The sequence below is a fragment of the Cyphomyrmex costatus genome, unplaced genomic scaffold (genome assembly GCF_001594065.2).
Source record: "Cyphomyrmex costatus isolate MS0001 unplaced genomic scaffold, Ccosl1.0 scaffold275, whole genome shotgun sequence".
Taxonomy (NCBI): domain Eukaryota; kingdom Metazoa; phylum Arthropoda; class Insecta; order Hymenoptera; family Formicidae; genus Cyphomyrmex; species Cyphomyrmex costatus.
The window spans coordinates 701,004-716,015 of NW_017276855.1; the positions used below are offsets into that span (position 1 = coordinate 701,004).

Sequence of the window (15,012 nt, forward strand, 5' to 3'; positions counted from 1 at the left end):
TGTATTTAATTATTGTTTTATTATGTGCATTATTCATCTAAAAAAATTATATATATGTATATTCTCTTATAACAGAATAATATTCACTTTTTTTAAACGTTATCACAACTTTTTCTGATTATATTAAATTTTTCCAAAAATTTGGTAAAAAAAAATATATTTTAATTGTAATTTAATGGAAATAATATAAAAATGTTATTACATATATATTTGTTGGAATAGCGAATTTTTTACACACATACATATTTGTATCTATTAATATTTTGTTGTGAAGTTATATCTATAATTGAATATATTACAATAATTAGTAAAGTTTTAACATTTTTATTTTACATGTTTCAGGCACATATTTTTTATATAACACAATTAAATTACCAAAATTTGAAATCAATTAATTCTTAGGAACATATATTGTTTAAACTAAAAGTAGCTATTATGCCGAAAATTGATACGAGGTATTCATGTTAATGTATAACGTGATGTAACACTTAATCGCAGTCTTTCACAAAATGGTACCGTACAATAATGTTAATGATATGTTAAATAATAGTTATTACAACAATGGTAATTATGATATGAGATCGTTATATGCGACCGCGTTAACAAGCGAAGATGAAATTAATTGCGCAATCAAGTAAGAAAACAGCGTCCGCCACTGCTTAAATTAGACGATTAGTATGCAGCGGGAATTTCACGCGAAGAGATTACCAGAGCAATTCAATCTTGTAAAAATTGCAGAAAGCAAAACTTTGTGGTCAGCATTCGCGCTTTTTAAAATCTTTGCTTGTTAATTCCAGTAAAAGAAATTAGTTATAACGATTTATAGGATCTAGCTATAATAGATCAACAGATATATAATAGATCGAGATATAGATATGTTATCTGTTCAAACAATTTTAAGTCTTTGAATTTTTTTTTAATCAACATAGCCTATCTATTATGAATTTAAATAGACGCAATATTGAAATTCCGATATTGTTCTATATTATTACCGTATAATAGACGAACGGGTAGGTACAATAATTCATCGTGTGCAATAACTCAACCGGCAATGCCCATAATTTTTCTTACATTGAGAAATTCCACGCAAGAATTTTTCATATTAGCCGCGGATATTGATTAAATTACGATTTTATGACTCACAATTATGCAAACCGAGTGGCTACTTTTTGACAATCATGTTGACAACAACGGCGTGTTCTATGTCTCGGAACGTACAAATTTGCCGATGTCATGAATTGTACCTACAAGCACATTCTCAGAAGGACGATATGGTAGTAATCGCATTCCAACCAATTAAGCGCCAGTGCAGTGTCAGTGATCAATCTAATTAATCACTACCACGTATCATAATAGCTTGGCAATTACGTCATGCGAATTAGTTTGCGTCGAAACGCGTTTCAAAATATCGAAGCCGCAAAATTGTTAATTTACGTCAATTAAATTATACAGTAATATCAAATTACGTGCTATTTTACCTAAAAAGGATATATTTGTTCATATCTTCAATATGATATCAGTATTAAAAATAGATATAGGGAAGAATGAGGTCGGGCAAGTACTGAGATAAAAATATTAATAAATTATCTCCACTAAGAAAATTTATTAATGTTTTTATCTTAAATTTGATTCTTTTCAATTATTGTAAAGAGGATTATAGCTTTGTGGAGAAAATTATTAAAGTACAATTATTAAGCGTATTTAATTTTTATTTATCGATGTAAGAAAATTACGTACTTTTTATTTAATTATCTCTGTCGGGTCAGAGCAATCAGGCTATTCCAGAAAATAAAAAAATTAATAATTTAATTTAATGTTTTATTATATGAAAGCTTTAAAGAACCGAATTACATTAGTAACTATAAAGTAAGGAATGCATGCATTTAAGTATACTAAAAACTTTATTATAAAATCATTTCTTATATGTGAATTACCATTTAAAATTTTCAACAAATGTATCTTTTTTGCAATTTTTTATATATGCTTAATAGAAAATACATTGTTTTAGAAAAATTTTATATTAAGTAAAACATTAAATAGAAAGTAATGTATATTATTTTTTAGAATTCTCGTAAAGTGATCAGTTTGATCTGCTGAGCGTCGCGTCGTGACCCCGTTCTTTTTTAATGAAGGAAAATATTCAGGAAATTTTGGGAAAAAATCCACGATTATATACATATCTATAATAATCAACAGAAAAAACTCAATTTTACATAATCAAACAAATAATAAATAGTTAAAGTTGATAACAATCGAAAAATATACGTATCCTTTTCGAATGTAAATTTAGAAAATACATTATAAAACATCTAAGACACAGAATTCGGTCTTACTATGATAGTGTTCAAGAAGATAATGAGACGCCTACATTTCCTTCTGGCTTTTAACGAAATTTATGAGCCGTTTCTTTCGCTAAATGTTAGGTGCACAGCACAGTTGCGGCTGTTGCAAATGCGGTGCATATTTCAACGGACGTAAGCTCGCGTAAAACGATTACACAAATGCAGCTTCGTTAATATCCTTATAATAGCAAAAGATATAAAGTACATAAAGACGATTTATCGCAAATTAAAGAACGAGAAATATGTCGTATAAATTAAGACCGAAAGGGGTCGCGATGGAAGAAAATTTTCTACAACAATTGTGTGTCCTATTTTCAACTATTTAAAATTTATTATACAATTAATAATAAAACTAATAATATATATATATATATACACATATAATATATTACTTGAAGTAACCTTTGAATTTTACTAAAGAAACAATTTTGTTTGAAAACAAAATTGTCTGTAATTTTAGACCATCAGAGACGTAAAATCGTCTTCAAACGCAAATACGTATAATGAGGCTCGTAATAGATAGAAAATGTCTAAAAAAAGATCTGAATCGCGTAGAAATAAAAAGAAATCAGGTCAAGCGCGACCAATTGTTGAGGAAAGTGAGCTTCGTTAAGAAAATCGGCCGATAAGAGATCTTGTAGTAGCAATTCTCATTATTTTCCGAATAATTACTTCGTTTATCTCTCTTTCCTTTTTTATTAATATTTTTCTTTAGAACACTAGATAAATCCGTAATACGTCAAATTATATCTTTATATTTTTATATCTTATCTCATTTTTTTCACCTTTTTAAAATTTTAATTATACTTATTTAAATTTTTTCTACTTCTCTTCTGTATTTATATTTTCGATAATATAGAAATCAAAAAGAACAAGAATCTTCAGTACAATAGTAACACAATTTTTATAACAAAATTATTTTCTTCAGATCATATTATAAAAAGGATAATTAGATCTTTTTACTCAACTTTGCAATTACATATAGTTTTATTTAAAAAATCTTACTTTCTTTTTAAATTTTAATGCTTAGTATAAACTATTGAATTATTATTGTCCTGCGTATTTGTTTTAAGTACTAAAAGCACACATCGAATAATTAATTATATATTATGATTTTTTATACACTTTATACACATTTTTTAAATGTATTAAAGTACATATAAGAATCACTTACTAATTTTTATATACTTGTAAAAGTTATGAAAATTAATTTTTTACATCACATAGTAAAAAGGACCGGAAAATCGTACATACTAAAACTATTTACAAATAAAAGTTTTTACGAACTTAAAAATTGAAAAAAGAAATTGTTATTGTACAATTTGATTGAAGAAGACTTTACTGTAATACAATTGTAATCATTTATTTCTCAGCAGGAGATGTTAGGTAGTCTCACTAATTTCCTCTTTCTTACCTAATCACTTTTATATACACAGATAGACAATAAAAGAAAGTCTTAATCTTATAGACAATTAGTTCCTAGTTGTTAAAAGAAATAAGAGTTTTGCAATTCATTTATCGTAATGACGGTGAATACTGACAAGTAAAAATGATTAATAAATAATATCTATTAGAAATTGCTCTCTAAAATTTAGAATCGTTATTTAATATTTTTGAATATTATATTATATAACATAAAATCCAATGTTATATAAAAGTCAAAATTTTTAACAAAATTTTAGAAATAGAATTAAAAAGAATTTTAAAACATTTTTCTTTTTTTAAGTTATTTCTGTAAGCGATATGCATAACAAAATATATATTGAACTTATAAAAAAGATGAATTTGGATAACCCAGAAGTTTAATTATATAATTAATTTAAGAGAAAAATATATGCTAAAGCGATATGTTGTAAAATTAAAAAATATTATGTTATCATGATAATAATAAAAATTAAATAGAAATAATTATAATTATTTAAATATAAATCCTATAATTTATTCATAAGATTTAAATATAATAATAAAATTAATAAGAAATTATAAAATTTAAGTATTTAAAATAATATATAAGAAATTATTACCTTATGTAATTGCAAAACTTTCTATATTATTCGAAAAAGTAAATGCTAGTGATTCTGTATTCAATCGATTTGGATAATCAGAATTCATGTAATTAACGTTTTATCGTATCCTCAATCAGAATACTACATTTATATTACCAATGAATATTAAAATTCGCCGGATTGAGAATCACGAAAATATCGAGAACTATTGAACTAATCATCACATGAATTCTGATTTCGCAAGGATACATTTTCATCCGGCATATCGTAATAAATTGTGGTGGTTTTTATTGTGCCGCGCCATGAAACATGCCGATAACACCTGCAGTTGCAACTCGGTGCATCGCGCATCCTTCTTCGGCCGTCTTTTCTTGTTTCCACCCACATACACATATAGTAGAAATATATCACGAAAACACGGACGCTATCGCGAAGACAGGCGAGCCATGTTGAGGTATTTACGTGTATACCATACTTGGCGAGAAATGTGAGAGACAGGCAGTTTATCCTGGTGTGATCGTCATGTCTCGTTTCGAATTGTACGTATGTACATACAACGACAACTGCATAGATAGATTGTTCGGCAGAAGAAACTTATAATGTTAACTCAATAAATAGGAAGTAGGAAAATCCAGCTCTTCTATTTCTTATTTGCTGGATATATGTATATGCATGTACACATACAATATACATTGATTCATATTAAATTAATTAGGCATTAAAAGATTCAGCTTCGACTGTTATGGCCAAGATTTTTTCTTATTTGTTGAATTTCAAATATACAGTCCAATAAAATTCTTATTGTCTATATAATGTTAAATTTAACTAATAAATTTATAAAAGTTTATTTAATTTACCCCCAACAGTTAAAGTCAAAATTTAATATTAAATTATTTTAAATTTTTTAAGAACTGTTACAAATTTTTTTAATCTAAATAGAATTTGATTTCGCTCTCAAGATTTACGTCTGAAAAATTTGATATAATATTTAGTATATTTAGTATAAAATATGAAAGAATAAACCGCAAAGAAGTTGTTCCGTAAAAATGTAAAGGACTCTCTAGGAAAATAGAAATTTACTGTTGCGCGTTCTGTTATACATCACTAACAGCAACTTGCTGCTTAATGGCCGCGATATGTCATGCAAATTTCGAAAATTTATTATCTGCGATAAATGAATATGTAGATATGAGACGATACATGTATTTTTCGTTATATTCCATTGTTTACCAAGAAAACAAGGCTCACATGTTATCGCGAAAATTCGATTTCTCGCGGGACAGACGGGCAATTTATTTGCGGCTGAAACTCTATTTTCAGGGCATCGCCAGTTTCATTGCTCTCTCGTCGGAGTACAACATATGTGTCGCCGTCAGTGAGAAGATCCTGAGAAATTCTAAGACCGAGGACTTCGATAGAATAATCGAACGACTGAGCTCGAAGCACAACGCCAGAGGAGTCATAATATTCGTAGACGAGGATAATATAAGGTAGGGTTAATCTCGAGTATGCCTTCGTATGCATTTAAATAAGGTCGCGTCGCTATATAAAATACGATATGAAGAGACATTCTACAAAAAGTGCGATTGTTGAAATCTGTCTCGCATGAAAAATGCGGTGTGCTCGCTTTATTTATTTTCTTTTCTGCACACAGAGCAGAAAAATGGAATTACTGGACTGTGCGAGAGGAATGTTTTTTTTATTCTTTCTACCATGCTTTCGCGTTCTATATTGGACGAAACGTTCTCAAACATGAGAACGAATTACAGTTTTTGTGTAACTCATTTTTATTATATAACATTCCCGTAGTATTCGTCGAATTAAGATAAGAAAGCATATACCCATAATGTAAAAATTCAAAACACACATATGGTATACTAAACGCATATAATTTTTTAGCATAAAAAATTCCCAATCAGCACACAATATTTAAAAAACACTTTTCAAATGTTTATTTAATATTTTTTTACACATTAAATAAATATTTAAAAAATATTCTTTAAATATTTTGTGTGCTGATTGGGTTGTTAATAAAAAACAATTTTCTATGTAAACTACGTTTAATTAAAAATTCTGTAGTTACTATATTTCACATAAAAGCATAAGCAGGGAAATTGTGGACAGGTCAAGGTAAAAAAATATCGATTTAGGGCATTATTTTAGATTTAGAAGCAATTTATTTCGTGTTTCATAACGATATGCATATTTGAGCAGGTTTGATGCGATGAAATTCGCTTCAAATTCCTATATTAAAATCTGGCGTAATATTGGAATAACGGGCGGATGATATGGAACGCGTGTAATTTCCGATTATCCTAAGATCTAATGTGATATCGGCAGAAACAATATTGAATTAGGAAAGTCGACCGCCACGATTAGAAATGAGCCGCTTAAACGCACGTGCGTTCGTCGTATTTACGTAGGTGCATTCTAGCTCTAAGCTAATTAAGACTGTTAAACGCCATAATAACGACAAAACGTCCAATATTAAACGAACCTTATTCCGTTTTTTGCATAATCTACGTGAAAAAACAATTGTGCAAACGGATGCGTGTCGAAACGAGACAAAAAGGATTTTAAGATTCTGAATTACGTGGAGAAAATTTTACTGTTGAACGAAAGGGGAACATTATATCATAACGCAATTTAGTATCGTAGATTTTGTCCCCTTTCCACGTCTAGTATGTATAATTCTTACCAGATTAAAACAGATGTTTGCTTTTCCAGAATGAAATTGTTTCTCAAAATTAAATTGCTGAAGGATAGAGGGGATGAAATTTAAGATTTCTCGGATCTGTGCGTTCGGAGAATAAACGCTGGGGTTTTGAAAACGACGTGCATTTCAACGACGAGTTAAAAGCAGATCGGGGCGTAACCGACCGGACGAGATAACAGAGCGGCGATTAATTTCGCGTTCTATAAAGTCGATACTCGCTGGTTTTTACGCAAAACATGAACGAAGATGAACATACTCGTTCATTGATTCGACTCGCTCGCGCAGGTAATTCAAAAAATATTCTATACAATTTTATTGGAAAAAATATATATACGTCGTTGTGGCTAAATAATCTATTCAAGTTAAAACCGACTGTAAAGTCGATGTAATAATAAAGGAAATAATTTGTTATTACTATTTGTTTTTACTAAGAGTTTTTTTCTTTTTTTCTGAAGATTGCAAGTACCTAAATAATTAAGTACAGAAACTGTGCGTTTCATGGATTATCTCTGTGTGTCCACATTTATTATTATAATGTCAACGTTTGTGAACATTACAGTTTACTTCATCAAGGCGAAGAGCAGCCTATTGCTCCGAAAAATTTTCTTTATACGCTGTTTAAATAAAGTATCGCTTGAAGATAGCTTTCCATAAAAGGTTTAATGATATTAGCAATGAATAGTATATGATTGCATTTTGATCGTTCATTATTATTTTTATGTGTAAGTATGTTTATGTACGTTTTAAAATATGCCTTGTAAAATTGCTATGATAAATTCAAATGATGGATAAAGTGATGAATGCTTTTCTGCGCGACGCGAATAATTTTCGTGATACGCATCACTCTGATATTATTAATATTTTTTTAATAAAACCACACATTTATTCAATTAAACACATCGATCGTTTGGAGCATACACTGGTTTACTAGACTGTATTTAAAAAAAATATCGTTAATCTTTTACTGAAATCCATTTCGCGATCCTATTTTAATTAATAATTACCAAAGTGATGGAATATAAAACAGTCAAGTGTAAAATTAATCGTTGCGCACGAAATAAACGAAAAACCGCATTATTAATCATTTATAGCGACAATGCATGATCATATTTCTGGTATTTGCGCACACACACGCGTATGCGTCGCATTTTATTCGAAATCCCTTATGAGCTATCATTCAAATCCCGACGGAAAATCATCATTCATTATGAAGACAACTGTGGACTAAAGCAACGCGTAATTGCAAATTTTGATTATAATTACACCGACGTTGCAACGCTTAAATGCGCAAATCGAAAATATATTTTAATCAATTATTATCTATTTTAATCAATTAAGTGGATATGATGAACACAATTGTAATGATTTGCAATGTTATGTATGTAAAAGTTTCATTAAGAAATGTCGTAATATATATTCTTATATTTCTATTATATTTTATTATAGAGATATCTCAATGTACATTCTCAATGTACATTTTTTATTATAGAGAAAAATGTTTTTTTTTCATTACTGCTCACAGAAAAATATCATTCGATTGCTAAGAAAAATGATTACTTAATTTATACCTTTTTTAAAATAACAGTTATCTTTAGCAAAGAATTATAATTTTAAAACATACTTCTATTACAACTTTAAAAAAGTTTACGATCATGTACTTAAAACAAGAATTTATTTTCTTTTAAAAACTTATAAAATTGATCGAAAAAGTTACTTGATAAGCAAATTGAATTTTAATTTTGATTAAAGTATTAAACTATCAATATTTAGAATACATTTTGAACGAATTTTGTTGAATTTTTATGATATACGTATATTTGCAGATATATGAACTTTTGAAATGCGCTTGAAATAAGTAATTATTATTTGCGTATAGTATGTATTCAGTATTTTTCTGTGTGTACAATTTCCAATTCGGCTTTAATCTTTTCATCGTCAGTATACTATATATATATTATATTTATAATTGAATAATCGAACTATTTGAGTACAGCACTGAAATCAATCATATCTATTGTATGTATGTATAATGCTAATATTAGTTTTTACTTCCAAGAACAACAGAATTATTGAAGGATCTCTTAGTGTGATTTAAAGATACTAAAGTTCCATCATAACTATCTTCCGACCTCCTGCAGTCGCGAAAAAAAAAGTTGAGAAAAGGTTTATACAAAGAATTATGTCAATAATTAACTATTAATTAAATTTTATATTTATAAAATTAATTATGTAAAAATTAATAAAAATTACTATAAATAATTATTACTGATTATTGCTTACTTATATTGATTTTATCTAACAAATTTATATAGTTAAAGAAAATTTATCGTAATCTTGATGTTTTTTTTGTCTCTGTTGAAAAGCACTTTGCTTTTTTATTTTTTTTCTCGTAAAGTCCACGGTTCTCTCCTTGAAGCTATCTATTTGATCGCAAGATGTATCCTAACATAGAATATTATTCGAAAGTTTCTTGCAACGTTGAAAATGGTCACCGAGGGTGACCAAGTTCTCGACGATACCGAATGGCTTGCGATGTCGAGTAAATATTGGAAAGCAAGCAAAGCACGAGAGGAACCGTGCTTCGAAGAGTCGAAAACTAAACATAACGGTTTGCCCCAATGTGTGCGACTGCAAGTAGACCTTTTTGCGTCGCGTATTTTCGCTGGAACAAGCGAGAACTGCTCGATTCAGTTGCTTTAACAATACATGACTAAAGAGAGGAACGTAGAGAAAAAAATCGCACAGTCAACATTATATCAAGCATCGAAATCTTCCATTATTTCTTTTATGTTCATTATTCCAAATTTAAAAAAATTTTACTTTGCGACCGAAAGCTTTATTAAATCAAGTTTTTAAGTTTGTGATTACAATTTAGCTAACAAATATAGTAAATTGTATTATGTTTTATTGTAAAATTCTTTGTTATTGTGTATATAGAATATTTCTTTATATAAATACATAAAACAGTTAGCTTTGTGCAAAATTTCTGTAATTAATTAGCATATTTAAATAATTGTAATCAGACATTTGAAATTAATTTTGATTTATATTATATTATATTACATCATCCTTACACATTTTATATAAAATATTCACAATGTCAAATGATAACAATAAACATATGTAAGATTGTTATCATTTTTTGGAGTAAAAACTATTAAAAAATTTTTTTTTAACGAAAATGTATATTTGTTATACGCGCGTAACTAATTTAAACGGTAAAAGTAATAAATATAAATCATCAAAGCAATCTTTTAGAAATAGGTACGAGTTTTTAGATACTATATTTATTACCTTGAACTTTCTCCGCATATATGCTATACATAATACGAATAAGTAATGTGAATATAAAGTTTTCCATTGCAAATACATCAAACGATATATGTATGTATATACAATTATTATAGCAGAGAATCTGGAAATTTTCCAGAACTTTTCGCCATTCTCGATATACGTATGTATATACATATATATAGTTTAATTCTTTGCGTAAAGATAAATTATGACTATTATGACAATCGTCTCGTTCATAAACTTACTTTAATACTATTGGTTAAACCTTTAAGTTATTGACAATGAAAGGTTTAGATTTTTACGGCTCTAACGGAATTATTTTGCATATTTACTCCTGCAGACGTTTTTACACATTAGATTTTTTATATTATATTTTATGAGAGACATAATATAAGAGATTTTAGTTTTCCTTTCTTCCTTTCTTCTTAAAAAAAAGTTAATACCATTTCTGGAATATAACACGGATAATCATTTTATCTATACGATTAACTTCCACATTTATTTATTATACTTTCATTTAAATATTTTATAGTGTTTTTCTCTTTTTTGATCTCGATGTTGTTTTTATTCCTCTCTTAGTTTTGGATGTTATGATTATCTTGCAAAATTTTTAAATATTTTCAGTATTTGAAAGAAAAATTCAATGTCTTTTGTTGCGTAGTCTTGCACTTTGACAAAGCTGCGCGCATTTCTCCATCGTATTGTAAAAAAAAAAACAAATGCAAAACAGTCTGATATTCATCGTGCAATCTCTGGTCGCTTTGAACACAAAGAAATCAGCGCCGAATTAAATGTGGAACAGCTGCGACCGGCAGTTGCAAGAGTTCATTTCTCACCCACGTCGATAACAAGGAAATAATAGAGGTCTCGCTCTACGATATGCACAAGAAACATTAATGATAAAACATATCAAGCTCTTGCAGTTTTGACACAAGAACTAGTAAAATAAACTACTCTTTAAGAAGAAAAAATAAGATGAAATGAATTCTAAATGAATATTAAAAATGGATATTAAAGAGGGGAAATGAATCCTATATACATGTATATAATATTCATAGAAAATCTATTTTTAATTTAATATAAAAAAACTGAAAAATCTTTATAAAAGTTAGAACATACATGCCTCTCAAACGTTTTTCTGTAAAAAAAAAATTAGATTCATATTCTTCTCAAAAAAGTATTTTCCTTTCAAAAAGAAAATTATTATTATTGTTGTATACATATTGATATATATATCACTGCACCTGTAATATCTTGGTTTGTTTATTTGTTATTATATGTGTAATCGTACGAAATAAAGTCAAATTTTGTGTAAAATTATTCTCGGTAAACTTTTAACACTGAGTTACATTTTCCGGTAGTATATAGTCAACATAAAAATGAAAACTTTATGAATATTCTTTATGCAACATGTACATAGTAGATACATACAGATTCGCTTAGCATGTAACATCTCGGCACGCTTGCTTAAAACTCAGCTTGCTTGAAACTCTAATAGATCGTACAGATTTAGTAACCATATGGAGAGACCGTCTGAATGTCTCATGTATCTTTTAAATATAGATGTATTTTTCAGGAAAAGATGACTCTTTAGGGAAAGAAGAACAAATTAGTTTAAAGTTAGATGAAATATTGTTTCATATAACAAATATTTATTGAGAGAAGGTTTTACATCAATTTTATATAAATTCTTTTTCTATGGCGAAGGAAAATAAAACGTAAAGATAAATATTTTTTAAGTTGCTTTGAGAAGAAACCTTGAAACTACATATTATGTTATCAATATTGATTTTCTTTAAGATATTATATAAGAAACTCTCAATCCATCTTAAAGTAACCGTATATTTATTTACAGCCATATATCACTATCATATAATATATCGACAGTGAATAATTTATCCGGTTTGGCAGATTGGATATATTAATTAAAAAGCGTTCTGGAAACGGCGAACACTTTTATTCCATTTTCTTTGGACATCAATATTTTAACAAAATCGCTCCGCGTGCTTTTTCCTCTTTGACGTTCGTGACGTACGAGATGCTCCTTCTTTCCCGCTTCATTTTTCTCTTTCGTAAATGTCGATGTTGCGAAATTGCTCGCGGTCCGCTCTTCTTTTTCGCGGGTGCGCGAGTGACGTAAATGCGAACGAAGCGCGAAGAAGCGCAGGCGACTCGACTCGAATCAGCTTAACCGCTTCAGCAGCGATTCGCGAAATGTTCGCTGACGTGCTCTTCCTGCACCGTGACGTAAGTCCGTCGAAATCGTGATGTATGGCCTTTCTCGCTGGTTACTCTCCATTTGCCTAGCTGCGAGACTCGTGGATAATCGCATCGTACACGTGTTCCGCATGTCTGTTCGAAGACGACATATCTCAACCCTTGTCCGCATTGCGCTCGCGGGGATTCACTCCGTGTGAAACTTCTGATTAACGCTAAATGCCGAGACGTGCTCACTTGCGAACTTTACACGTTGCGCAGACAACTCACGATTAGTTTCCCCACGAGCAACGGAAGTGGCACGCAAAAAATTAACGGCATCTGCGGCATTTTCAAGTTAGATGAAAATTTCTCGTTCTCTGGTCTTCCATTGTTCCTACTGCTTTTCAATTTCCTTTGTGTTTTATTTTTTGTATAAGAAATTTATATTAAAAAAGCATCAGTATTTGATATAATTTACATCTTGTATGTATACGCATATAATCACGAAAAAACTAGAGTTCCTCTGGAGAAATTAATAATCGTTTTTTAAAGAAATACACTTTACAACGTTTTTCAGATTCACTATATACTTTTTATTAGATCTTTTCTGTACAATTACTCATTATTCTAAAATTATAGATGAAAAAAGGCATAATTTTTCTACAAATACACAATATTCCTAGAATGTTACATGTAAATATTATTTATTCTTTTTAACATTCACGTTACATCTTAAAAATATTCTGTCTTACAAGATTATTAATTAAATATTTTTTTTTTTATTTTACTTGCGTTATTTCTTTACAATTATTATTCTATTCTTTAGTCTACAAAACATATAAACTAGAAACATAGTTAGGAATACATACATACAAATTATATTTACTTATATAGTAGCATATACATGCATGACATTTTATTCGGCTTGTACTCGCATTCTGACCGGTTCACTTGGTGACATTCGACGTGGTTGCCCATGTGCATCGTGTTATATTCGAGCGAAAATTTGTCCTAATCGATCAGAACTTCATTCACCCACCGGATGCGCTGCCATGAAGGAGGGAAAAGGATTTCCGGTCGGCATTGCCGACGCATGAAGCGTTGAATTTTCTCTTTTCCTCTTTCTCTCTCTCTCTCTCTCTCTCACCCCTTCCCCCCCGCCCTCTGCCGCCCCCTCTCTCTTTATTTATCACACCCGCTGCCCGTTTGATGTATCGAACGGAAATTTTTTCCCTTCTCGAAAGAAGCGCTCGGCTGTCTATTTAAAGCGGCGGGACTTTATTGCGCATTCAAGAGGAAACGATACATTATCGAACAACCACCTAGCATGGATACCTTGGAGTCGCGCCATCGTCCGAAGGCGCTTCCGCGAGCAATGAAATTTTTGGCGAACTGCCAGAGAGGCCCGAAAGAAACGTTGGCGTCAACGTCGGAAAAACTCGGGTAATGTTTTCCTACACATATAACCCACGTTATTCCCAGCCACCATACGTTAATAGAGACCATCGTTTACTCTTTGAAGGTTTTTTCTTATTATGGTACCTGGAATGGTCTTTTCATAAGAGAGAGATCATAGATAAAATCCATAAAAAAAAAACACCAAGTTAAAAAGCAATTCTATTATATTTTCAAAAATGATTGAAGTTTTATTTTTTTATCGTGTAATTCAACAGGATATATCTATAAAATTAGTTATTTATTTTGTTTTTAAATTAAAATTTTGAATTTTGTATGTAATATTATATACATTATACAATAAACTATTTTTAAATAATCTCTTTGTTTCTTTAAAGAAAGAGAGAGAAAGAGAGAAAGAGAGTATAGATTTTTAAATAAATTAAGCTTGATCTATTTTCAATACAAATTTAATACACCATTTTTTCATTATCGCATATTACATATTTTTATAAGAATGATATTGTATAATTTTTTTTAAATAAGAGAAACTTATTTTAAATTTTCTTTCATGAAACTTATAATATTTATGTTAACTTTCATGAAAATTATAATATTTATATACAATATATAATTATACAAATTTTTTGTGTTATTAAATGCTTATAAATAATGTAAAGTACAAAAGTAGTATAAAAGTTATAAAAGTGTTAAAAGCTTATGAAGAAATGGCTTATTAAATTATTACTGAAAAAAGGGTATATAAAACAAATACAAGAGAAACTTAGGATCAGAATATGGTTTGCAGATTTTAAAAAAGCTATCAACATTTCTTTTATTCAGTTTACAATAGTTTGCAAGACGTGAACTATCTAGTGACCCATTTTTGAAGGAAATACACTCATCTAAAATAATTTCAAGAGCACTATATCTGTCACTGTCTATATGTTATGTACGAGGAGTACATTCTTTGAAAAATTTCGAATGTAGTTTCAAGAAGTATCTTCAGAGTTATTCTCGAGTTGTTTTCGACCTATCGATAGTACAACAGTGGCTGGAC

The 15,012-nt window shown here is 29.2% G+C and overlaps 1 protein-coding gene across 1 annotated transcript in view; it reads left to right on the forward strand.

The window, feature by feature from the left end:
• The window catches only part of LOC108774804 (metabotropic glutamate receptor 8), a 78,174-nt gene that overhangs the window by 36,984 nt on the left and 26,178 nt on the right, over positions 1-15,012 (forward strand). Inside the window, exon 5 of the mRNA XM_018541003.1 lies at positions 5,669-5,838. Coding sequence (XP_018396505.1) covers positions 5,669-5,838 — 170 coding nt within the window. The remainder of the gene's footprint in view (positions 1-5,668; positions 5,839-15,012) is intronic.